Raw genomic sequence first — 23,474 nt, 5'->3', positions numbered from 1 at the left:
TAGTGACTACTAATGTACAAATTAAGTCATCAACATTTTATTCATAAAATTTAATTTCAATTTAAATTATTTGTTTATATAAATAATTTTCTCTAAATGATTTATAATGCATAATATTTTTTATTTTATAGTACAGCGAAATTTAATACCTTTGGGAAAAAATGAATATTTGGGACCTCTATCTCTCCTCTCAAACCCCATGGTAAAAAGGTGAAAAACCCTCCTACTACCATTATCCTTATTCCCAAAAGTCCCCACCCCACCAATTTTCCCCAATCATACTCATACGGACTAGCAAGGTCCCAGATAATGCACAAAAGTTGGGATGGTGAGGGTGTGGAGTGGGCAAAAGATAGCTGTCATCTAATTTGGTACAACTAGAAGAGAGGTTGTAACATTCAAGTCTTTAGCAGCTTGAAGTCAGATGATACATGCTTGGAGTATTTTATTCCAAGAATAAATTCGTAATAAAAAAACATCATGAAATTTCCAATCCAAATGAAAAAGTAAAGAAAGTAATTTAGATTCTCTTGATGTTAGACAACTAAACATAAACTATCTGTATAAAATCACGTTTCTTTTATCTGAAAAGGAGTTTCAGGTGTGGAAGCATAAATAGAAAGCAGAATGAAACATTTACAAACAGATCCACAAATCCTATTGTGAAACTTCGGCTAAATGAAATTCTACAGCGAAAAGAAAAAACTACAGCAAACAAATATGGACACTCACAAGACTTTGTTGTACAAACTACGAAGTATCCAATTGAAGGAATGTATGTTGAATGAGACGAGAGAGAAATATGCTTTGTATATCCCACCCAACTCGTATTTTCCGAACCATATCAATTAAACAAATACAATCACAACTCCAACAAAATATGTGGATAGTTCAGTGAGTCAGGAGTCAGATATCTCAACAGTATTGTTTAACTTGCGACCATTTTCCATAACTAATGATGATTGTGGTTGCATCTCTGATTTCTTTTTCTCCTTGAGAATTGCCTGTCTAGGCATTACTTCTAACAAAAAACTTCCTCCGTTCCATACTGAGGCAGAAACCTTGAGTATTTGGAAAACTACATGCAATTCATATGAGAAGAATATGGGGACAGTAAGAGCCATGGTTGCCACAGTAAATATGCCTTGAAGAAAAATGTACATTAGCAACCGATTTTGATCCCCTAGCAACCCACTTAACCGCCACCATATGTTGTTTGCTTTCTGAGCTTTTTTCGAGAGTTCCCTGTGAGACAATGGAAGTCAAGAATGAGAACAGTCAAGGGCAGATCCTAAGTTTGACGTTTTAATCTTCATCAGAAATTCTATTTGATTAGTAGATGACATATTTTTATGAGTTTTGTGAAAGGAAATTGAACCAAAACAAGGGGCAGGGAAGTGTATTCATTTCCTCATTGATTACCTGTAGGAAGTCATGACTTCAGGATCTCTTAGTAGCCTTTGTCGGCGTAAGACATTGACGATTAGAAAATATAGAACCTGCCACAAAGTGTAAGCTACTAAGGGCACAAGAAACAGCCATGTCCAAAGAAAGGATTTATCTTCAACATAAGGCCATGTAGCCCTTTGAGCAGTTCCCTCTGGACGCATGGCTTCAAAGGTTTCAGGATTCCACCATCGAATGGTAAAGAAAACCAGTCCTGGAAAAAACTATTGTGTTGAAGGCATAATAAAACCAAAATATATACAAAAAGAAACATAGACTTGGTGTATCTATTATGTAATCCCTGGTCAAATATCTCTAACAATGTCAAACTAACATAGAAGCTCAATAGAACTATTTTGTCAAAGAGATAGACAAGAAACATAAATTTAGCAAATCTGTCACAAGTTCAAACCATTGGTTGCATATATGTAACAATGTGAAATATATGCAGAAGTTCAAGCTATTGCTATAAAATCAAATATGTTCACAATTTATAGTCTGAATCAAGAAACCACTTCAAGTGGATATGGGAGCATGGGCTTAGAAATAAAAACACCCCAACATAGAGGAATTGCTTAATATAAAATGGGATGAGGATGGATTATCAACTAAGGTGGACATCAATGTAAATGCCTCAAAGAGGATGGTGAGACAAAAAATAGCAAGCTGTGTCTGACATAAAAACATGTAGAAACACGAGCATATATATTACAGAGTTCTGACTTGTGAAGTCTGATTAGACAATATTCAGAGATTGCACAAAATTGTCCTACTTTACTTCTGAACAGGAAAGCTCCTGTATATCATCTCATCACTGAACGAATTTAAAAGTTGAACTTATGCATGCCCCATCCCCTCACAATGCTAACCAACTGCACTGATCGTGTCCAGCATACAATTCTTGAACAGTATTTTCACTTCAAACTTCCTTCTTCTAACATGAGGATCTAGATGCAGAAAAAGGGAAGATGAAAACAAGGCTAATGCCACTCCAGAATCTTATGAACTTTGAATAGAAATATCATCTAGATAATAGAATTTGCACACAAAGCTAGAAGATTATTTTGTACCATAAATATTTAATAAAAAAGTATATCTCCTAGAAACAGGACAGGTCACAGTGCATTGTTCCACTCTAATACTAGGTTAAAATTATAGAGATTTAGGTTGGGAAGGGAGAAAAGAGAGAATAAAGAGTAAATAATATGAAATTAATATTGATTTGAAAAGAAGGATGTCGTTATATGATATGATATCTTTCATATATTCGCAAAATATGCATACAACATACACTGTACATACTCTTCTGGATAAAAACAGACACACCTTACACCCAATATTTGACTATTGCAGGAAAAAGTCAATAATTATCATGGTAGAAAAGCCTACAGTTTTCCAAAATGTCATTTCTTGCAGGAAAAAAAAAAGAGGACAACCTATGAAAATGGAAGTATAATTTACCAGGTAAAAGATGGATAAGAACACTGACAATTTTGTCAACAGAACTGAAAACCAAACTGCAGCGCCAAACAATCAAAGCCCATGCTAATGGCCCCTGCAGAAGCACTTGAATATGACGGAGTTGACAAATGAATCATTCTTTGGTCAAGGAGTCAAATTGCAGTGGATAATGCTCTTACCTCAGCAAAAGAAAAACAAACCATGAAAAGCTTCTCGTTCCTTGGATAAAAAAGAAGATCAACCAGGAAGATTGTGTTGGCATAATAGCAAAAGTCCTGAAACATAGGACAGAAAAAAAAGTCATCTTTTTTTAAAACTATCACATGTCCCAATCATGTTGGCATTTCACAATTCAATTAACCATCCTTTTGATATAAGACAAAAAAAATGATAAGCAAATATTTATAATGTGCAACTAATCATCCATCATTGGTATTAGACAACAAATGAAACGTACGCATAATCAAGGATCACCTCCTCTGTCTAAGGCTACATATTCAATTCTATAGATACCCAATACCTCAACCTGAATATTTTTTTATTGCTGGGTTCTGTGCCTTAAGGCCTGATTCAACTTTAAAAATGTACTCTTTTTCATGATAAAAAAAAATTGTACTCTTCAATAAAGCAGTTGGCAGTTTTGCATTCAAAATTTGATATAATTACAGATTAATTATTTACAGGTAGTTGAATTTTTTGAGTCACTCAAAATATGACAGCTAATTTAGCAAGATAGTTATGGTTGTCATTGCAAGCTTTAATTGCGTTGCACACTCTGTATATATATCAGACTTGTACCTGTCATTCATGATATGAATCTCATCTTGTGTGAACACCACAAGACAAAAGTTGTGTCTGCGAAAGCTAAACTCATCATAGATACAAATATAAGCTTCCAGAATCAAATAATGAGCAAATACATTATACATTTGCAGTGCAGTTCAAGAACAGAATTTGAGATATGTCAGCTTACCAGTAGATAGTAATGCCATTTCTTGAACCTATAGTATATCCAACGAAGAGGAACAAAAATGACATAGAACAAACAATATACATAGGGAATGTCTTGGGGTCCTGGCAGAAATAACAAGAAGGAAAAAAAAAACAATGAATTTGCGAAAAGAAAAACATTCCAAAACGCTGCAAATGCACTAGTGAGTGAGACTCATCAACTTACTAGCCCCCAAGAGGAAGCAAAACCCACCAAAGCCAAGAACCCCCAAAAGATGAGTCACCTGAACATTAACATTTGAATTATAAACAATTGAAACACGTTCAATATTGACACAGTCAGATACACAAACAACACAAGACTATACAAGAACGGGTCAAGATTAGTACTATAATAATTAATAAACCCACCGAATTGATTAACACCCCAAAATATATGTATTTTATATATAAAAAAAAAAAAACATTTTAAAACCAAAAATTGAATGGGAAACGCAAAGTCACCTTGTTAATGAACCTTTCGTGTTCTTCAGCCTGTTTGGCAATCTTAACGGCTTGTTTGGAAAGCATTTGCTTCGTCTGCACAGCTTGTTTTGACAGCATCTCCTTCATTTAGCAAAAACCAAAAGAGACCCACATAAAAATAAAAATAAAAATCAACCTTGGAAGCAATGAAATGAAAAAAAGGACACGGGTCGAGCTTTACCTTAGATCTATCTCTGAACCTCTGTTTCAGCTTCGGAGGCGATTCACCATCCGTATACTCTGCTGCATGCTCATCGTTGTCGGACATTTTTACTACACAGTCGCTAACGCGAAGAGAGAGAGAGAGAGTTAGTTCCCGCAAAATCAAATCTGTTATGAAAGCTTAACTTAAATCATAAGGCACTCTAGAATGGAACTTTCTGGTTATTCATTTATTTTATGTGCCCGACTTAAATACCATTATGGTAGACATGGGTTTCTCAGCGTGACACGTGTGCATCGATTTTTATATAATATTTAATTTAAATCAAATGTGTAATAAAATGTTTAGAAATTATCATTAAAATATTTTCCATTTAGTTTAATTAATTTTAGTTTATTAAATTAAAATTTTTGAAACTTGATTTTTTATGGTTAGTTTTTATTATGAATTTATAATGATATGAATATTCTTGTAAGCCGAAAGAATATCCATATCTATTTTGTAAAATTTTCAAGGGAAAATGGATTATTTTAGAAAATATTGGTTTTTATTCTTTTAGAAAATCCAAGTACACCTGGAAGATCCCAGAACTAAAAGACATGCCCATTAAATACTTGTGATATTCCCCCCCACAATGCATGTGATTCGTTTCCATACACTGCACTTGTGATTATTTAAAAAATATTTCATATAGTAATTAATTATACTTTTCAAATTTACCAACATCCATTTAAATTAAATAATATGATGATAATAATAATAATATTGTTAATATATTGCAAATCCATGTTTTTAACTTATCGGTCCAATACTCTTCTCAATCCAACAACAGCTTTTGTTAGCCGTACACAGGTACTTCTCCCAAGTCATGGTCGTACTTTTTAGAAAGAATTAGAAAGTCATTGCCATTTGAAACGTCTCATACAAAAGATAAATTTTTTAACGCTCTCAACCAAACAGTAACATAACTTGTATATAATTTTTGTAAAAAACATAAAAATAAACATATACCAAGGTGTAAATAATTGGATCCCAAATAAAAATATACAAAAAAAAATTATAACCAGAACTACTATAATCCTGATCAATAGTAACATAGTATATATGTATTTGTTTTGTAAAAAATAAATACGTGACAAGACGTGAGTAGTTAAGATTATAAGTTAGAGAACTACTTAAAAATTTCTCTTCAAATATGTCTATTTTAAATTATGTAAAAACACAAGAATGACAATGTTGAAGAATTTTGAAGGAATAGATTTAATAAAATAAATATACGATTGAGGTGAAATTAACAAAAATTATGTGAACACAATTATTATTATTTTTATAAATTTTTTAAAATCAATCACCTTTTCTTCATTTTGTGTTGCACCTTTTCTCAAAATAACCTCACTCTTTTAAAATTTATACATCTTTTTTTTTTTACGATGCACTACTCTGTTTCTAATTCTGAATGAACTTACATAAGGAAAGTTTTAGGGAGAGAAAAAATTAAAGAAAAATATAAACACTAATGCAATAGAAATTGATTGAAGTGTACAGTCTGTTAAAGAAATATATAAAAGCATGAAAAATTTATGATAAAGAATTTAAAGTGAAAAGAAGGAATAAAATGAGAAGATGTAGTTGATATAACAAGACGCACAAGTGAAGTGTTAACATTATGTAATGAGATCATGTTGGACAGTTAAGAACATGTTTATTTTACAGTTTGTAAGCTTGTAGACTTTGTTTCACAATTTTTTAAAGCTTCAGTTTTTTAAGAAATATTAATTTTTTAATAATAACTTTTTTAAAGTCAATTATTATAGAAAAATTTAATATTTTTTTACAGTTAATTATTATAAAAAATTATTTTTATAGATAAAAATAACTTAGTCCTACAACAATAACTAACATGCTTAAAAATCTTTTATACTCAAAGTATATTATTTTCTTTTAATGAATATGAAAGTTTTTTTTTTTTTAATTTTAAGTCACTTTCTCATTAATACTAACACATCTATTATATTAAAGTTGTGTTTATTTTTATTGAAACACAGACAATCGAGAAAACTCCGACGGGCAGCTGCAACAAATGAAAAGAAAAGGGAAATGGGTGTAACGAACACAAATAGAGAGAGTTGAAGAGTATGAAAATAAGAATTGAGCAGAGATAAGGCCTAAGGGCATAAATTGAAAATAAAATTTTGCCTGTTAATATTATATAATTCATTCGTTTGAAAGAGGGAGCGGCAACCCAGGGACTGGGGAAACAAATAACAATCTCTGTTCCCTTCGCATGCTTTCCTTTTCGTTTTTTCTTCCATTCCCATTTCTCTTTATCTCTCAATCTATTCCAGCAATCAAAATTTGCTTTTTTGTTTTTTATCATTATTATGGTTACAGGGTTTGAATTTTCAATTTCGCTTACACCTTCTTCTCACGTTTGCAACCCATCATTAGTATTTTGATTTGTTTTCTCCATGTTTGAAGAATTGGGTTTCTAATTTAATGAATTTTGGGTTATGTCCTGTTTAGTTTGATTTTTAAGAGAATGCCGAAATTTGAAGGTGGTGGTAAAAAGAGTGGGGAAGAGAAGAACAAGTTGTTAAAAGATGTTGAAACCATAAACAAAGCTCTGGACAGAGAAAAAAGCTCTTCCGTGAATTCAACATCTTCAAAATCCGCCGACAAATCATGTTTACATGATCCCAAATCAATGTCTAAGGATAAGAAATCCAGATGGAGTTGGAAGCCATTGGAGGCCCTTTCCCTCACCCGCGGTAGGAGGTTCAAATGTAGTTTTTCTCTCCATGTCCATTTGATTGAAGGTTTGCCTTCAAGTTTCAATGATTCTTTTCTTTGTGTGTATTGGAAGAGAAAGGATGTGCTTTTGGTGACCCCTCCAGCCAAAGTGATTCAAGGTGCAGCTGAGTTTCAAGAGGTGGTTTTGAATCACCCTTGTTCAATATATGGAAGTAGGAGTGGACCTCACAATTCTGCAAAATATGAAGCTAAGCATTTTTTGCTCTATGCTTCTATGCTTGGCGCGCCGGAACTCGATTTGGGGAAGCACAGGGTGGATCTCACAAGGTTGCTTCCTCTCACACTGGAAGAGCTTGAGGAGGAGAAAAGCTCAGGGAAGTCCACTACAAGTTTTAGATTATCAGGAAAGGCCAGGGGTGCTGTAATGAATGTCACTTTTGGGTATGTTGTTGTTGATTATAATAGTAGTGGTACTAGAGACAACCATGGTGGTGCTCCTAATGTAATGACATCCAGGCAAAGTAGCTTTCATTTGATCGACCCAGATGTCAAACCTAGTCAGGCTAACAGGTTTGTCAGACGTACCGGAAGTTTGCCGAGCTTTACCGGTCATTATTATTCATCTCAAAATGTCGATGAGGTAAAGGATCTTCATGAGGTGTTGCCATCATCAATGTCCGCAGCAGCCAGCTTAGTGGACATTTTATGCAAGGAATTTGATGAGGAAAAGACTTGTAGTCCTCAGCATGACAAACCTCAACTTGAAGGATTTAAAGAAAATATTGAGCCGATGAAACTGGCTGTTTGTTCAACTGATATTGAAAAAGAAAAACCAGAAGAGAATCCAGGTACTGAAGGAAAAACATGCAGTGCAGTGCATGACAAACCAGAATTTAGCATGTTTCTAGAAAACATAGGGACAGTTGAGCCTGACAGTTGTCCTTTACCTGATTCTGGAATAGAAAATCATGAAGAATGCGAAGGTAATGAATTTTCTGTAGTTGATCAGGGCATCGAATTTTCATCAAATGAACATGTTAACCTAGAGGAATCCCTCGTAAAAGTTGTTGTTAATTCTCATACAATTGACGGTATCGGCCCCCTTCATACTGCTGGTATGCAATTATCTTTTCCAGACAGTGCTAGAGAGTATTCCCTGGATGAACTGAATGACAGTTCTAGGGACAGTTTCGTGGTACATGAATTTTCTTATGAAAAGGATGTCGAATGCACGAAAGAACATCTACTGCAAGAACTAGAATCAGCTTTAAATAAAGTCACAGAGTTTGAGACAGTGGCAATGGAATCTCCTAAAATTATTGAAGCCAAATCTGAAAGTAAGATGAGAAAGGCACGTAGCTTGGATGATATTACAGAATCAGTTGCCAGTGAATTTTTAAGTATGCTAGGCATAGACCATAGTCCAAGGGGTTTTAGTTTTGAAACCGAGCCTGAGTCTCCAAGAGAGCGCCTTTTAAGACAATTTGAGAAGGATGCTGAGTCTGAGGGCTTCTCTTTGTTTGATTTTGGCACAGGCAATGATAATGAAGTAGACAGTGGCTATGATGCTTCTTTTGAATCTGAGCAGTGGATGCTTTCTACAGGTATTAAGCCGCCATCCTTTTTGCCAGATCAACAGAAAGGGCATCAAATTCTGTCTGAGTATGTGAGGGGCAAACAGAAAGCACAGATGATAGAAGAGTTGGAAACAGAAGCCTTAATGCGTAAATGGGGTTTGGATGAGAAGACCTTTCAGCCTTCTCCACCGAAAGACTTTACTGGTTTTGGGAGTCCAATACATTTTCTACCTGAAGAGCCTCTCACATTACCTCCTCTGGCAAAGGGGTTAGGTCATCTTCTTCAGACAAAAGATGGGGGGTTTCTACGGTCAATGAATCCCTCACTTTTCACGAATAGTAAAAATTGTGGGAGCTTAATCATGCAGGTTTCTAACCCTCTTGTGATGCCTGCTGAAATGGGTTCTGGGATAATGGAGATTTTGCAGTGTTTGGCTTCAGTGGGACTGGAGAAGCTTTCAAAGCAGGCAAACAAGTTAATGCCTCTGGAAGATATCACAGGGAAGACAATGCAACAAATATCATGGGAAGCGAAGCCAGTCTTGGAGGGAGAACTTTGGTTTGTCTATCCTTTTTTTAGCACTTGTCTTGAAGTTAGATTTTAAAGGCCATTAATTTACAATTTTTAAATTGAATTTAGCTTGGCTTTATTTAGGCAATGCCATCTGCAACATGATTCGGTAACGGGCCAAGATTCTACTTGCCTGCAAAGGCGCTTGGAAGGAACATTAACTGGTGGACTGAAGTCTGGTAAGTTAAATTCAAGTTGGGTTGGCAATGAGAGAGGCTCAGAGTTTGTTTCATTGGAAGATCTTACTCCATTAGCTATGGACAAAATTGAAGCACTTTCACTGGAGGGTTTGAGAATACAATCTGGGATGTCGGAGGAGGATGCACCATCAAATATAATTGCACAATCCTTTGGGGATGTTTCAGCTCTCCGAGGTACGGGGGTCAATATTAATGGGTCCCTAGGCCTGGAAGGAGCTGCTGCATTACAGTTGTTGGATATAAAAGACAACAGTGATGATGTTGATGGGATAATGGGCCTATCATTAACTCTTGATGAATGGATGAGGCTGGATTCTGGTGACATCGATGATATAGATAATATCAGTGGGCACACTTCCAAACTTCTTGCTGCCCATCATGCTAATTCTGTTGACTTAATATGTGGGAGTTTAAAGGGTAAGAGGAAACGAGGAAAAAGCCCTGGCAGTAAGGGTGGTTTGTTGGGAAACAATTTCACAGTAGCGTTAATGGTGCAACTCCGTGATCCTTTGAGAAATTATTATCATGTTGGAGCACCAATGCTTGCGCTTATACAAGTCGAGAGAGTGTTTGTCCCACCTAAGCAAAAAATTTACACGTGTGTGTCTGAGGCGGGGAACAATAATGATGAGGATGATGAATGTGAAAGAGTGGCAAGTGTGGAGATGAAGGCCAACAAAGAGGAGGAAAACGCTGAGGAGGAGAGCATTCCTCAGTTCAGAATTGCAGAAGTCCATGTAGCAGGCCTGAAGACCGTCCCTCACAGAAAGAAGCTCTGGGGCACTCCATGCCAACAACAGTCTGGTTCCCGCTGGTTGATTGCTAATGGGATGGGGAAAAGTAATAAGAACCCATTATTGAAATCAAAGGCTGCTTCTAATTCTAGTGCTCAAGCCACCACAAAGGTACAATCTGGTGATACATTGTGGAGCATATCATCCTGTATTTATGGTACTGGAACAAAATGGAAGGAATTGGTAGCACTTAATCCACACATAAGAAATCCCAACATCATCATACCCAATAAAACTATAAGAATACGTTGACTGGTGGGTGGAGTGGGCGATTCGGTTTTTTGCTTGAGGGTTTACCCTTGTGAGAGGTAATGTTTGGAGTCGTTGATTCATTTAGCCATCGGATTCTACTTTTGCATTGAATCGACCTTGGCAGTAGGTTGTCAGTGTTTATATATATATATATATATATATATATATATATATATATTTATTTATTATTTTTTATTATTGAGATAGATTTTACTGTAAAAACCATTTTTTTGTAAAGCCATTTGTATTATACCATTAAATTATATTCGTATATTTATATTTGTGAAGCCATCTACATACGTCTGTTGTATTCGTATATCACAACCAGTAAATTATATTGCAGTTCACGAAAGGTGGAATACCATTGCATGAACCAGCACCCTTGTGGCCTCGTTCATATAAATGAAAATATCTGCAGTCTTTTGTGGTTCCTTTCGAAAGAACACCGACTTCACGACCATGTTCACTCACTGATGAATCAACACTCAGCCCCCTACCACAATGATGAGAAGAAAATTAATGAATACAACCGAGTTCCAGTAGCAGATCATTAAAGCACAATATAATATGCACATCACTCTTACCAATCCATTCCCCTACTCCCTCAGCCAAATGAACTACAGTAGCCAGACTGCCAGAGCATGAAGCATCAGACAATTAAACACGTTATTCGATCATTCGCCCAACCAATCTCCTATTCTGCCCAACCCCACTTTTTTTCGGCAACCACCCAAACCCATTGGAGTAAACAGCACTACCAAAATATTTTCCATATTCCAATGGCTCCTCGGAGGGAGCCTTAAGGAATAAACTGAATGAGCTCTCATTTTTCCAAAGCCAGCGCAGATGCCAATGCTACATTGTGTGGACCATAAATCTGATCAATCCAATGCATCATGCTAGCAGACATGATTTACATATACATACATGTGAGTGCACACGCGCTTGTGTGCCATATCATATACTAAGATTAGAAGTATCCCAGAAAAGGATGAAGGTTGGAGACATGTCCAGAACCTGCAAACTATCAAATATTAAAAAATATCTCCACTATCAAGTTCACAAGACCCAAAGTACTGAATACATATGCCTCATCATCATGGCATCGCAAAGGAAGCCTAAGCTAATGACAAGTTAGAAGTCCAACACGATTTAATTACAAGGAGTGAGAACTGACCCACATCTCAGCTTATATCAAGGCCGTGCTCTCTTGTTGCTGCATGAGGGACACTTATACTGCTTAATGTGCTCAGCCCTGGCAGGAGTGATCTTCACACATTTGCCATGGAACCACTTCTCACATATGTCACAACAAATCCAGAACTCATCAGATGCATAGTTCTCCCCACATGCGCCACACAATGTCTCCCCATGCTCCTCCTCATCTTCATCCAATCCCTCATCCTCCTCGTCCTTTGCTTGTTTGGAATACTTCCCTGATTCAGATCCTCGCTATTTTGTTCCAATAAGGAAACAATATTGCAAAAATGACACGTTAAAAATGAAATACATTAATAAGCAAGCAGCAGCACAACTCTTAAGTAAAAAGCAAGAAAAGATTTATAAATCCAAAAAGTGAAAAGCTATCGTCAACCAGGCTTTACTTGAGTCCAAACATTTTCAAATAGAGCAATTATGAAAATAAAAAAATATAGACAAGAATGTTATACAAGGAAGGGCTTATTTTACCCCTTTTGAACTGGCTTTTGATTTGTTGTCGGTGTGGTTTGAAACGGATGACTTTTCCTTGGCATGTTTTTTGGCACTTCCAGTCACAACCTCAAATATTGTCGGTAGATCATTAATCATAGTGAACAGGCGTTTCCTGCAAAGAGAAATGCACATTATCATAAACCGTGATAAAATCATAAATTTAAATCTGCCGAAACACAGGCTACAGTCAACCTTTGAATGATATGAACCTATTTTGTTGACATATATCACATAAACTTGTACATCATCACTATTTAGAGACCAAAAACCACGCCAAAAAATGACCTAGATAATTATGGCGTTATACCTGTTAACCAAATCCAAAAATATGGAGGCTTGATGTAAAAGGAAATTTTATGCCTAACAGCTCATCATATAGAATCAATTAAACACTATAAAGGTTTTAAATCTATTCTACCCTTAGAGAGAAAAAATTAGAATAAAAAATGAATATTCTGTATAAGATGTCTTTCCTTCTGCATAATTACATGACTAAGTATGCTCATCATGACTAGGGGAATGCATGGATTGGTTTGGTAACCAAACCAAATTCAATTCTAAACCAGTCATGTAAATTGGATTTCAAAACCAAACTATTTATTTTTTTCATAATCAGTTTAGTTTTGACTAAACCAGTTTCAAACCAAATATGAACCAGTTTATAAACAATACTGATATTTAACCAAAACTAATTTTTAAAATTGATTTATAACTAAAACTAATTTTTAAGAACTGGTTTTTATTTAAACCAAATTACCAAGAATGAAAAATTTTGAGCTTTTATATAATTTTTGAACCAAATCTCCCAATTTTTTATAAAATAAACCATGCCTTAAATACCAAATATAAAATCTGAAATAGATTACTTAGAATTTCCAAAGACTAGTATAAAACAGAGCACAGGTTCGACGAGCTTTTCCATATAGTTACATTTATTTAAAATAAAAATATCATTACTAATTTTTTTTTAAGCCAAATAGTTTTTTATCGTTATTACTATGGTTGGGAAAGCATTGGACACCCAACACTTGATGATGTGGCAAAAGCACAATTTCAGAATTCGGACAGAGTGGAGTGGACACTGACAAGTTCTAGTTGGCCACTATTCTCAGGTTGTCACATCACGTTTCAATGTCGCCGCTGTTGCAGGCGCTATAGCAATGAAAATTGCAGTGTTGCGCACACTGGGCCACTATGTGGAAGACATTCCAAAACTTGATATGTCCTAAACTTTAACATTAGCTAAGGGGTATTTTGCGATTTTCAGGTCATAATAAAATGGATGTCCAAAGGGCTAGGGAGAAAAGTCAAAATCTTTCATTCCGTGTTCCGATTTTTGCACCCTCTCTCTTTGCTCTTCTGTTACTGTGCGACTCATCAGCCCATTGCTCTGTGATGACTTTCTGGCCACATCCTGGTATTTTCCGGTCAGCTCTTGGTGTGTTTCGGCAAGCCCATGCTCTCTGTCCACTGACTCTGCATTTTCAGTCAAGTGCCCTATTTTCCCTTTGTTTTCACTGTCCTGATGGTTGCTGTTCTTCTCTCCTTTTACTCTGCTTTTTTTCTATTTGCTCTCTCTGTGTTTTGTTGGTCACTGACTTTGTATTATTATTTTTTTATTTATTTTGTCTGAGAACTCTCCTTGTTCTAGTTTTTTGGTTCTCTTAAGTCTGACGTTTTTTTGTCATCTGCTCCCAAAGACCCAGACTCATTATTATGTCTAAGCTCTCTCCTTCACTTGTATACTTATGAATTTTTTTTAATTATGAATATGTGATGAATTTTGAGTATGTTTAAACCTTTTTATGTAATCTGTATAAAAAAATTCAGAATAGCGGTTGTCCCGCTGTGCGCTATACTGTTATAGCATTTATGGGGTCGCTACTGCACGCTGATAACTATGAATACAATCCACCATAAGAATATTGCCTTGCTAATGCTTTTCTCACTTGATTTAGACAAAAGCAAGTATTTTATTTCTACTTAAAAACCTTTTCCATTGAAAATTTGCTTATCCAAGCATTACAGCTTATCAAACAAATATTCAGAAGACATGAAAAACTGCAGAGAAATCCAAATAGTGGTGAAACAAAACAATCTCTTGATCTCCTTCTCCAAGCAATATTTCTTGTGTACCAAGATAAATTATGTTTTCCTAGCAACTAAATCGAAACAGCATTGCCACAAAATGAGACATAAGTTCCCTAGTAAATGAGGCATCTAAAAACGTTTCTTGTCCAACCTAGAGAATGCTTACGCAAAATACAACAGAATGAAGGATCAGAAATCAGAATTATACCTGTCAGCTTTATCAAAACCAAATCGCGCCCCGAAGTAGAAAGCCACTGCAAGTAACCATGCATCACTATGAACAGCAACCAAAGACAGCCAGTCCTTATCTTGCATCCCATCCCTAGCAAAGTTTATACCCAATGCAGGCTCAGGAAGTTCTGGTGGAACTTCCTCCGCAGGTAAATTAACTTCCCATTGTTCATTGGGGAATCCGTACAGACAAAGATTATCCTTTTCTGGTGCACAACAAACACAACAAGCACAACAAGTGAACAAATGAAGCGTCGATATAAGATTACAATGTAGTTTGCTTGTCTGATCTACACATCATTTACGACATAATGCAACAATTTGAGCATAGGAAACAACGAAAAAGAAAAGGAACAAAACAAACAAATTTGTCAAACAAACCACATGCCAAAAACAAATATCAATAGCCCTATTATACAATACCATCTAACTAGCAAGGAAAAGAAACCACACATTGTAGTCACGCACATAAAAGGCGATTAATTATAATCACAGACCCAAAACACGTGCATTAACAGAGAATAAATGCGATGAGAGAGCAAAGGCCATAAAAAAAAAGCCCTAACCAGGATCGCACTGCTGGTAAAATTCTTCAACCTCTGCCAAGAAAGGAAATGAAAAGTTGAATTTTAGAATGTATAAAAACAGGTAAGTTTGCAGGGAACCCTAAAGTGAAACTGAGAGAATTAATCGGAAGAACAAGAGCGAGTGACACACTACGAAGTGTGTGTGTGTGTGTGTGAGAGAGAGAGAGAGAGAGAGAGACCAGTGGTTAGAGCCTTGATCATGCCGGCTCTTCGTCCTTTGAAGTCCCTGAAAACCTCCTCGACGGTGCGAGGGTTGTACTGCGCTCCACCGTCCATGACCCTACAACTAAGGAGCTCTCTCCTTCAACAATGGAAAAATGTGAAACACAAAGAGATGTAGAGAGAGAGAGAGAGAGAATAAGGTAATTTGCGGAGAGGGAGAGAGATGGATTATCAGAGAAGACTGCGAGAAGCAGAAAGTGGCATTTCCGGTAAGGAGCAGAAAAAGAGAGGGAAGACGGAGAAAAGCAATTTGTGTGTGTGTGAGCGAGTGAGTGGATATGGTTAATCAATTCACCCACCCATTATTAAATTTAAATCCAAACATATTTAATGCACTTTAAATTTAATTTTGGATAAAAGATAAGAATAAGATCCCTTGTTAGTTTGTGCTTTTATATATATATATATATATATAAACTTTAAAAAAAAATTGTTTTAAAAACTATTAGATAACCAGATAGATAAATTTTAGGTAAATTATATTCATATATTTCAAATTTTAATAAAATTTTATTAAATAATTTTTATATTACTTTTTTCTTTTTTTATTTATACATCTATGTAAAAAATTAGAGATAACTTATACAATAAATATATATAATATTATATTATTAAATAAATTATATATATATAGTAAAATACAGAAACTAACCGTAATTTATTTTATATCCTTAAAAGGAAATAGCAATGCGTAGTAATAATAAAGGAGGATTAACAAGTATAGAAAATAACAATGGTGATACTATTACAAAGCACTCAGGGTAATTTGTAAAACTAATTTTTTAACATGTATTTGACAGTATATAATAAAAATTATATAATTTTTTATTAAAATAATAAAATATTATAAAATTTAATACATTAAATACATAAATTTTAATAAAAAATTTAAATTTTTTTTAACATCGTAGTATTTAACAAGTTAAAAAATCATTTATAAAATTAAATCATAACTAATTTACAAAAGGTGTAAATGAAATGAAAGTATGAAACCTTTACGATCGATTGATGACAAATAGTTATTGCCAGCGGAGCCTGCGTTTAAAACCTACTCTCTAATACAGAGAAAATTTCATTGAAGTTTTTATTACAATGATTTAAAAAACCATTATTCAGAGTTTTATTTAAATTATAAAGGTTTTAATTGTCATTAAATATACTTATCTTTTAATATAAAACAAGTTAAAAAAAACTCAATTTATATTATATTTTCTTATTTCTCTTAATCCAAACAAACAAAATTTTATATTCCATTTATTATCTCTTGTCTCCTACTTTCTACTCTACTGCTTTCTTTCTTATTTCCTTTTCATATTCTAAGGAAATAATTCATTAATTATAAATTTGTCTCTTTTTTGTAAAAAAAATAATAATTTTTTGCCTGAAACATTTTTTTACCACGTTATATTAAGTATCATATTTCCAAAAGTGATATAAATTTTTATTGTTTTTTAAACAAATATCACTTCCAATACTTAATTTTTTATTATTTTTAAGTATTACAGCTACAAAACTAATATTTAATTTATTATTATTGTTGTTGTAATCATTGATGTTATTGTCTCAGTGAGCAACCAAAATGGATCCGCCAACCAAGGTCATGAGCAGGAAGCTCCTAGTCCTTCATCCTTAAAAAACAAGATATTGCGGAGGTTCTATATAATAAAAAGGAGGAGAATCTCGTCAAACGTTCTGGAAGATTTGTATGAGGAGGATCTCAAGCTCGAAAGATATTGTTTCACATATGAATTCGAGGGTCGAAAAATGAAGTTCCACACCCAGTTAGCTGTGAGAGTTGCATTTTGGGAGCAACCATGTAAGATATTTACGTTTTGTTATTTTTCAAAAGAGTATCGGTCCTTTCGATATCTTTAAGAAAATTATTATCGTATGGTAAAAAGCAATAATTGTTTAAAAAATAAATTACATCACTCCTATAAGTACAATATTTAGTATGACGTGAAAAAAAATACAATAAAAAATAGTTTAAATTTAATATTAGTCTAAAAAACATTATTTTTTTTTTGGCAAAAAAGCCTTATTTAACAGCAGGCATTTAAAAAACTGCTGAATAAGGCAAATTTTAAACTTGTACGAAAACAATATCCGAACTCAGATATGTCAGTGAGCTGGTTGCTCAAATGCCCGTGCATAAAGATAAATATTTAAATTTGACATCCAAAACTTCTATATAAAGAATAAAACATCAAAGAAAATAGGAATCAACTGACAGATATCGACGTCGCTGTCTCAGCGTGCTATGAAAGACATGAACCCATTAATTAACAGCAGCAGCATAAAAGCATAGTACATAAACTACATGTAGGTGAATAATTATTATTCTACATGTCATTTGTCAAATTCGATCTGGCATCTAAAATGTAGACGCCGTACAGTATAGCAAATGGGTATCACAAATTATCTGGGCATCTTCCAAGTTCTGGAAACCACAACCCAATCAAAATTGTCCAATGAAATAGCTTGACGCGGTGCAGCACATCCCAGTAGGAACTAGGAAGCATCTTCTCACAGGGAGCTCTTACGGGCTGCAACTTCAAAGGGCAGAAACCGTTTGAATCCTTAGTTAGCCAATTAGTATCATTGAAATAATCTAATGTCAGCCAATCACCTCGCCCCAATATCTGGCAGCAGTATTAAAAAAACAAGTAAGCAAGAGCAACAAAGGAGATTGGTAACAGTTAGTGTTGGATAAAAATGGATCATAAGCTAGATGAAGTTTGAGAACAACACAAAAAGAACAAATCCCAGACGAGAGCCTATATAAAAGAATGATACAAAACAGGAAAGGAAACTTCCACATCTTAAAAATACAAAAATTGTATATTATTCATGCTCATGCAATTGATTAAGGAAAAACTATCCCACTTTCTGAATACATCCATCTTAGTTTTAAAACACAGCATGAAGTGAAAAAATTACCATTTTCATTTTTGGATGATCTGTCTTCCCTTTTCTCTGGAAGATGCTGTTCAAGAAACTCTTGAATTGTTCTCCAGTAGTGATCACCACCAGCCAGCCAAGTATCCATATGCATGCCAGTAGGAAACTCCACAAAGAGACACTGATTATTACGAGGAGCTGCCTTAGCATAGAGCATTTGCATATGTGATGGGGGGACCATCTCATCTTGCAATCCAGAGAGAAAGAGGATAGGCTGCTTGATCTGAAATTAATATATTAATAGAAGGTGGGGCACAAACACGTGAATCTAGCCAGACTCTTATAGAAGAAATGGTAAAAAGCAAAGAAATACAATCTTCCTTTCTAGAGAGAGAGATCTTAAAAGTTTAAAATTAACATCCTTAAAAGACAAAGGATTAAGCCCAAGTCAACCATCTATGTATCAATTATGAAAAAGCAAGTCAATACTCCCAAGTGACTTAATTGCAATAGATGTAAAAGTACAAGGCAAAATATATTTCCAGCATCCTCACCTCGCCAATAACATCAATAGTTCTCCATGGAGAACGTACAAGAAAATTGAGTGGTTTAGGACCTTTTGAACAGCTGCCTCCAATAAACCACTTCAAAAAAGGTAACAAAACTCCAGCCATATCCAATATAGATGTGAATGTATTTTCAAGTATAAGTGCAGCAACCTAAAACACAGAAAGTCAACAGAGAATGTAGATTAAAGGGGTACAAACAAACTGTTCCCGAGAATAACATGAATATGCCTGATAAAATTTCAGAACAGAAGATTGCACCAGTCTTTGTTTAGACCAAGTCACTTTAAATTAGTCACGTAATTTTTTTCTACATAGAAGAAATGTCAGAACTCAGAAGCAGAAAGCTTTTAACATGTTGCAAGGTAAAGCCTCTGCTTGAATTCTAACTTCACTAAATTAAATAGCAAATACAAACCAAAGGAAAAAAAAGAGATTCTTCATAAGTAAACTGGAAAAAAAATCTGGAGTTATTTTGAATGAAAGAAAAGGCATGGTGGCCATTTTCACAGCTCTCATATTTTACTTATTACTGTATTAAAAAAAATAATTGAAGTATTCTTTTTGTTCAAAAATTAAATTTGAAAAGGATACTTCTCCAAAATAAGTGCCAAAACCTGGCCCCTTTAGTATTAAAGAATCTTATTCATGCTTTAGGCGTAACAATGCTTCTAAGTAAAACATTTCATAATAAATATACATAACAAAGAAAAAAATGCTGAAGGAAGGGATTCCAAGATTATTTCACAACACATAATAGCAATAAAAAGAAGCTTCCTATATGTATACTGAAAAGATTTCCACTCCTATTTGAGGAAATGACTTAAAAGAGCATTTGGAAAGCATACTAGATTCATGAATTTATGATCCTATTAGCATCACATTTTTTTCCATGTGTGGTTGAGTACAAGGGGGAAGAGCAATAAAATTGACTCAGTAATCAAAAACAAGATTCATTCAACAAGTTCAATTTTCTTTTCTAACATAATGTTGATAATCATGAAATGAGAACTGAATCTGTCTACGACAAAAGATACTTCAGCAAATTACTTTAGAGCTACATTATGTGGTCTTGCTGTATGCCTTGTGAATCTAGCTAGCTATAGTACACAATAGTATTAATATTCTAAAGAAACATTTATCTTCTGGCTACAATCCACAGCGACAACTGAAATCCACACGAAAGTTAACATACATAGTTAAGCAGGGGGTACCTTGTCAGGGTTATTTTTTGTTAGTACAGCTCCAACTGCACCCCCAAGTGATCGTCCAAATACAACTATTCTAGATGTGTCAATATCAGACCTTTGGGAAAGATGATTCAATGCAGCCTGGGTACAAGGAGGTAATAAAATTGGAATAACTCTTAGCAAAAAGTTTGACGACCAAAATAAGGGTATTAATCAACAAGCATACCTGAGCATCCTTAATGATTCCATGCTGAGAAGGATAGCCATCACTTGCTCCATAACTGATTAATGGAATGATGCATCAGTGCCAATTCAGTCAAAAAGCGACATGTGCATTTTATCCTGACACATAGCTATAGGGAAATATTATGATTAAGGTGCCAAGGCTGACACATACCCTCGGTAAGAAAGCATGAAAACATTGCATTGTAACTGCTGCAACATTATGCGAATCATTTCAAGACGATGAGCAATATCTAAAAGTCAGCAGTCAAGGCCTTTAAAAGCAAATTGAACCTGATCAAGTAAAGATATATGGAACAACAATAATAATCACGATTTAACCCATAATATCTATCACCAGGATACTTCCAGCATTTTCTTGAAAAAACAAAATGGTGGGACCTGACAGTGGAACAAAACAAAGAAGAACTGCATTAGAACAACAGCTAAATACAGAAAAACAACAAATACAAAGACCATACGTCTAATGTGCATGTTCATAGCAACCTTAACATAAAAAGATTCTGTAGTTTCAAATGAAGAGCCTTGATTCAACCAGCTTAGTGTTAAAGTGAGGAGGAGCACTTAAGAAAATTAAATGCGGTTACAACTTACAGCCATTGATTACAAAACCAACAGTTCAAATTACAAAAACTTCAAAGTTTGTTAATAGTTATACATGTATTTTATCATAATTTTCAACCAACGATTTTCCAATCAACAATAGTGCATGTACCCATTCACTTTAAATCAAGACAAAAAAAAGTTCACAAAGCAAAACAACACTCGTTGCTCCAAGCCTAAGACAGGACATAAACAAAATCCAGACGAAGCACATGACAATTGGATCTGCATCATACTAAACGCGACTTCATTCCATCACACAACGCGCATAAAACATCCTATCTCATCCAATCCACAGCAACCACCACCCTAATCCTTTTCGATCTACACTTACGGCCGGCCATGCCACACGTTTTTCCAGTTAAAGTGGAAACCAGTAACAATTGAAGTCCTAACTCGTAACTCCAAACCTAATCCAAAACCAGAACCACCTAACAGTCCAATCCAACACTGAATTTGCGCAAACTGAAATTATAATAATGGAAAATGGAAGAAACCTCGACAATTAGGGAAGAGTTTGATGAACCAAGCATGAAGGCGAACGCCATCGGAAGATTGGAGCCAGATGTCCTCGTAAGTGAGTCTGAGACGCGAGGGGTTGATGGCGTAGGATTTGGTGAGGCCAGGCAAAACGGGAACGTAAACGAGCTTTTCCTGAAACGCGACGAGCAATGCCATGCCAGCGACCACCAAGCCTCCAACACCGTACAGCAAGATGTTGACGTATGAAACCATTTTCTTCTTCTCTCAGAGTCTGATCTTTGCTTTGCCTCAATTCGCACATGCGCTCGCCAATGGCATAAGAGAATTAAATTGCTTAGGTTTAGTAGAAAAAAGAGAGTGATTGGGATTGCAGTTTCAAATTGGGGCCGCTTTCTCTTTCTCGGGAAACACCGACCCAATCAGAATCAATACAAAATCACTTTGGATCCCATGCCATGCCATGCCTTTTATGCTTATGTTTATGTTTTACCATACCATCCCTTTCTCATTTCCATATCCCACGTACTCATTCCAACCATGTCATGAGTATGTATGTAATGTATGTTATGTCATGGTTCCACTTCTTTTCCTATTCTTCTCCTATACTGTGTGTACCTTATTAAATTTTTTGAATTCCTAAAATTCAGTAATGTTTTTTTTTACGTTGAATTTTTTCGTATTAATTTTCAGTTAGATTTTCATCTTTTGAAATCAGTAATTAATATCAAGATATGATGCCAAACGGAGAAAAGTATTAAACTAAAATTAATTAACCTGTAAATCATATATATGATCTAAAGGAAAATATTAATATCAGCTCTTCAATTAGGAATAAACAATCAATAATGGTAAATTTTCATTTTTAAAAATGTTTATTATAATTTTAATATGATAAATATATATTTTTGTAACTTTACCAAATAAATATGCATCTCTTTTATAAAAAAAATTTCTATTTATATAGTAAAAAATCTATTTAAGAATCCTCAAGATTAAGTTTAGCAAAATTTTATATTAATTTATATATATTATTTTGTATTTTTTATCATTAGTTTTTTTATTTAAAAACAATATTTTAAAGTAGTGAATAATGTTTTTTTAATTTATTATCAAAATTCTCTAATTTATTATAATTTTTTTTAACTTGTGTGAATAAATGTTATAATCAATTTGATGATATAAAGTATTTTTATAATAAAACAAATTTTAATAAATACTCCAAATACATGATAGTGGATGGTGGTTTTCTTTGTTACTGGGTATACGTTTAGGTTGATTAATAATTAATGTATTAAAGTTTAGGTGGAATTAATATTGCCCAACAAATTATTACAACTTTTATGAATGATTCTTTAGAAAAATCTTGTTACTCACGTCACATTATTAAAAGCTATCTAGCTCAATTGTTCCCACAATATCTAAGGAGGTAAAAAATTGAGCCAAGCAACAATCTTTTTAATATAGATCACATGAATATGAATACTGCAAGCATTTAAAGTATATAAGTAGGAGAAAAAAATCTAGTAGATCATTCCTCTTCTCATAATTGGTAAGCATAAATTTCAACGTAACATGGGCCTTAGCATATGGTCACAATTTAAACTGCATCAAACATATGACACCTCTAATTTTAGATGTTATTATGAGATAACCATGAAAGCGATATTTATTAACCATTATTTTAAAATCTTTTTATGTTTCGCTATATCTTTTAAAATTTTGCTATTACTGTATAAAATAAAAAGTATATTTATAACCTTAATACAAAACTGAATATTTTTATTTAATAATTAAAAGAAATGATAGAAATATACACATATATATTAGGAATCATATCTTTTTTAAATCAAAACTCTTTAAAATGATATAAATGTGTTTAATATGCTTAAAAAGTATATAAAAAAATATATATAGTAATACGTGAATATATCTGACTTTCTTACCTTATATGAA

At 34.1% G+C, this 23,474-nt stretch overlaps 4 protein-coding genes across 11 annotated transcripts; 1 reads left to right on the top strand and 3 right to left on the bottom strand.

The window, feature by feature from the left end:
* Positions 1 to 563: 563 nt before the first annotated feature.
* On the bottom strand, positions 564 to 4,751 carry LOC113848350 (uncharacterized membrane protein C776.05-like). Its single transcript, XM_027477817.1, has 8 exons — positions 4,565 to 4,751; positions 4,363 to 4,464; positions 4,085 to 4,142; positions 3,881 to 3,981; positions 3,087 to 3,182; positions 2,908 to 3,001; positions 1,423 to 1,660; positions 564 to 1,245 (listed from the first exon to the last, which is right to left on the bottom strand). The coding sequence occupies exons 1-8, from the start codon at positions 4,649 to 4,651 to the stop codon at positions 900 to 902; spliced, it is 1,122 nt and encodes a 373-aa protein (XP_027333618.1). The 5' UTR covers positions 4,652 to 4,751; the 3' UTR covers positions 564 to 899.
* Positions 4,752 to 7,085: 2,334 nt separating this feature from the next.
* Positions 7,086 to 10,691, top strand: LOC113874734 (protein PLASTID MOVEMENT IMPAIRED 1-RELATED 1-like). Its single transcript, XM_027512948.1, has 4 exons — positions 7,086 to 9,433; positions 9,530 to 9,803; positions 9,876 to 9,990; positions 10,078 to 10,691. The coding sequence occupies exons 1-4, from the start codon at positions 7,086 to 7,088 to the stop codon at positions 10,689 to 10,691; spliced, it is 3,351 nt and encodes a 1,116-aa protein (XP_027368749.1).
* Positions 10,692 to 11,615: 924 nt separating this feature from the next.
* LOC113848351 (PHD finger protein ALFIN-LIKE 4-like) lies at positions 11,616 to 15,803 on the bottom strand. Of its 6 annotated transcripts, XM_027477823.1 has the most exons (6): positions 15,493 to 15,803; positions 15,293 to 15,325; positions 14,704 to 14,932; positions 12,381 to 12,516; positions 11,869 to 12,143; positions 11,616 to 11,708 (listed from the first exon to the last, which is right to left on the bottom strand). In XM_027477823.1, exons 1-5 carry the CDS (start codon positions 15,587 to 15,589, stop codon positions 11,886 to 11,888), a joined length of 753 nt encoding a protein of 250 aa, XP_027333624.1. In that variant the 5' UTR covers positions 15,590 to 15,803; the 3' UTR covers positions 11,616 to 11,708; positions 11,869 to 11,885. The 6 variants fall into 6 exon arrangements, with proteins under 6 accessions (XP_027333624.1, XP_027333623.1, XP_027333625.1 ...); XM_027477822.1 differs by having other exon boundaries at positions 11,673 to 12,143; XM_027477824.1 differs by lacking the exon at positions 11,616 to 11,708 and having other exon boundaries at positions 11,722 to 12,122.
* A 1,923-nt stretch (positions 15,804 to 17,726) lies between these two features.
* On the bottom strand, positions 17,727 to 22,068 carry LOC113846608 (alpha/beta hydrolase domain-containing protein WAV2). Of its 3 annotated transcripts, none has more exons than XM_027475075.1 (8): positions 21,536 to 21,837; positions 20,781 to 20,816; positions 20,590 to 20,668; positions 20,419 to 20,473; positions 20,217 to 20,333; positions 18,991 to 19,155; positions 18,476 to 18,719; positions 17,727 to 18,177 (listed from the first exon to the last, which is right to left on the bottom strand). In XM_027475075.1, exons 1-8 carry the CDS (start codon positions 21,771 to 21,773, stop codon positions 18,161 to 18,163), a joined length of 951 nt encoding a protein of 316 aa, XP_027330876.1. In that variant the 5' UTR covers positions 21,774 to 21,837; the 3' UTR covers positions 17,727 to 18,160. The 3 variants fall into 3 exon arrangements, with proteins under 3 accessions (XP_027330876.1, XP_027330874.1, XP_027330875.1); XM_027475073.1 differs by having other exon boundaries at positions 17,781 to 18,087; positions 21,536 to 22,068; XM_027475074.1 differs by having other exon boundaries at positions 17,781 to 18,081; positions 21,536 to 21,773.
* Positions 22,069 to 23,474: the final 1,406 nt, after the last annotated feature.

This window comes from Abrus precatorius, unplaced genomic scaffold (genome assembly GCF_003935025.1).
Source record: "Abrus precatorius isolate BTA unplaced genomic scaffold, Abrus_2018 Scaffold8, whole genome shotgun sequence".
Lineage (NCBI taxonomy): Eukaryota > Viridiplantae > Streptophyta > Magnoliopsida > Fabales > Fabaceae > Abrus > Abrus precatorius.
The sequence above is the reverse complement of the archived record's forward strand: the minus strand, read 5'-3'. Positions and strand labels throughout refer to the sequence as shown.

Coding starts and splice junctions, on each gene's coding strand:
- LOC113848351 (XM_027477823.1), bottom strand. CDS start 15,589: ATGGACGGTGGAGCGCAGTACAACCCTCGCACCGTCGAGGAGGTTTTC. Junction 14,933..15,292: donor TTACCAGCAGTGCGATCCTG/GTTAGGGCTTTT, acceptor GTTGTGCACCAG/AAAAGGATAATCTTTGTCTG. Junction 12,144..12,380: donor CAAAAGCCAGTTCAAAAGGG/GTAAAATAAGCC, acceptor GGAACAAAATAG/CGAGGATCTGAATCAGGGAA.
- LOC113848350 (XM_027477817.1), bottom strand. CDS start 4,651: ATGTCCGACAACGATGAGCATGCAGCAGAGTATACGGATGGTGAATCG. Junction 4,143..4,362: donor ACGAAAGGTTCATTAACAAG/GTGACTTTGCGT, acceptor GTTAATGTTCAG/GTGACTCATCTTTTGGGGGT. Junction 1,246..1,422: donor GAAGTCATGACTTCCTACAG/GTAATCAATGAG, acceptor ATTGTCTCACAG/GGAACTCTCGAAAAAAGCTC.
- LOC113874734 (XM_027512948.1), top strand. CDS start 7,086: ATGCCGAAATTTGAAGGTGGTGGTAAAAAGAGTGGGGAAGAGAAGAAC. Junction 9,434..9,529: donor GTCTTGGAGGGAGAACTTTG/GTTTGTCTATCC, acceptor GGCTTTATTTAG/GCAATGCCATCTGCAACATG. Junction 9,991..10,077: donor CGATGATATAGATAATATCA/GTGGGCACACTT, acceptor AGAGGAAACGAG/GAAAAAGCCCTGGCAGTAAG.
- LOC113846608 (XM_027475073.1), bottom strand. CDS start 21,773: ATGGTTTCATACGTCAACATCTTGCTGTACGGTGTTGGAGGCTTGGTG. Junction 20,817..21,535: donor ACTCTTCCCTAATTGTCGAG/GTTTCTTCCATT, acceptor TTCCACTGTCAG/GTCCCACCATTTTGTTTTTT. Junction 18,720..18,990: donor CTATTGATGTTATTGGCGAG/GTGAGGATGCTG, acceptor TATTAATTTCAG/ATCAAGCAGCCTATCCTCTT.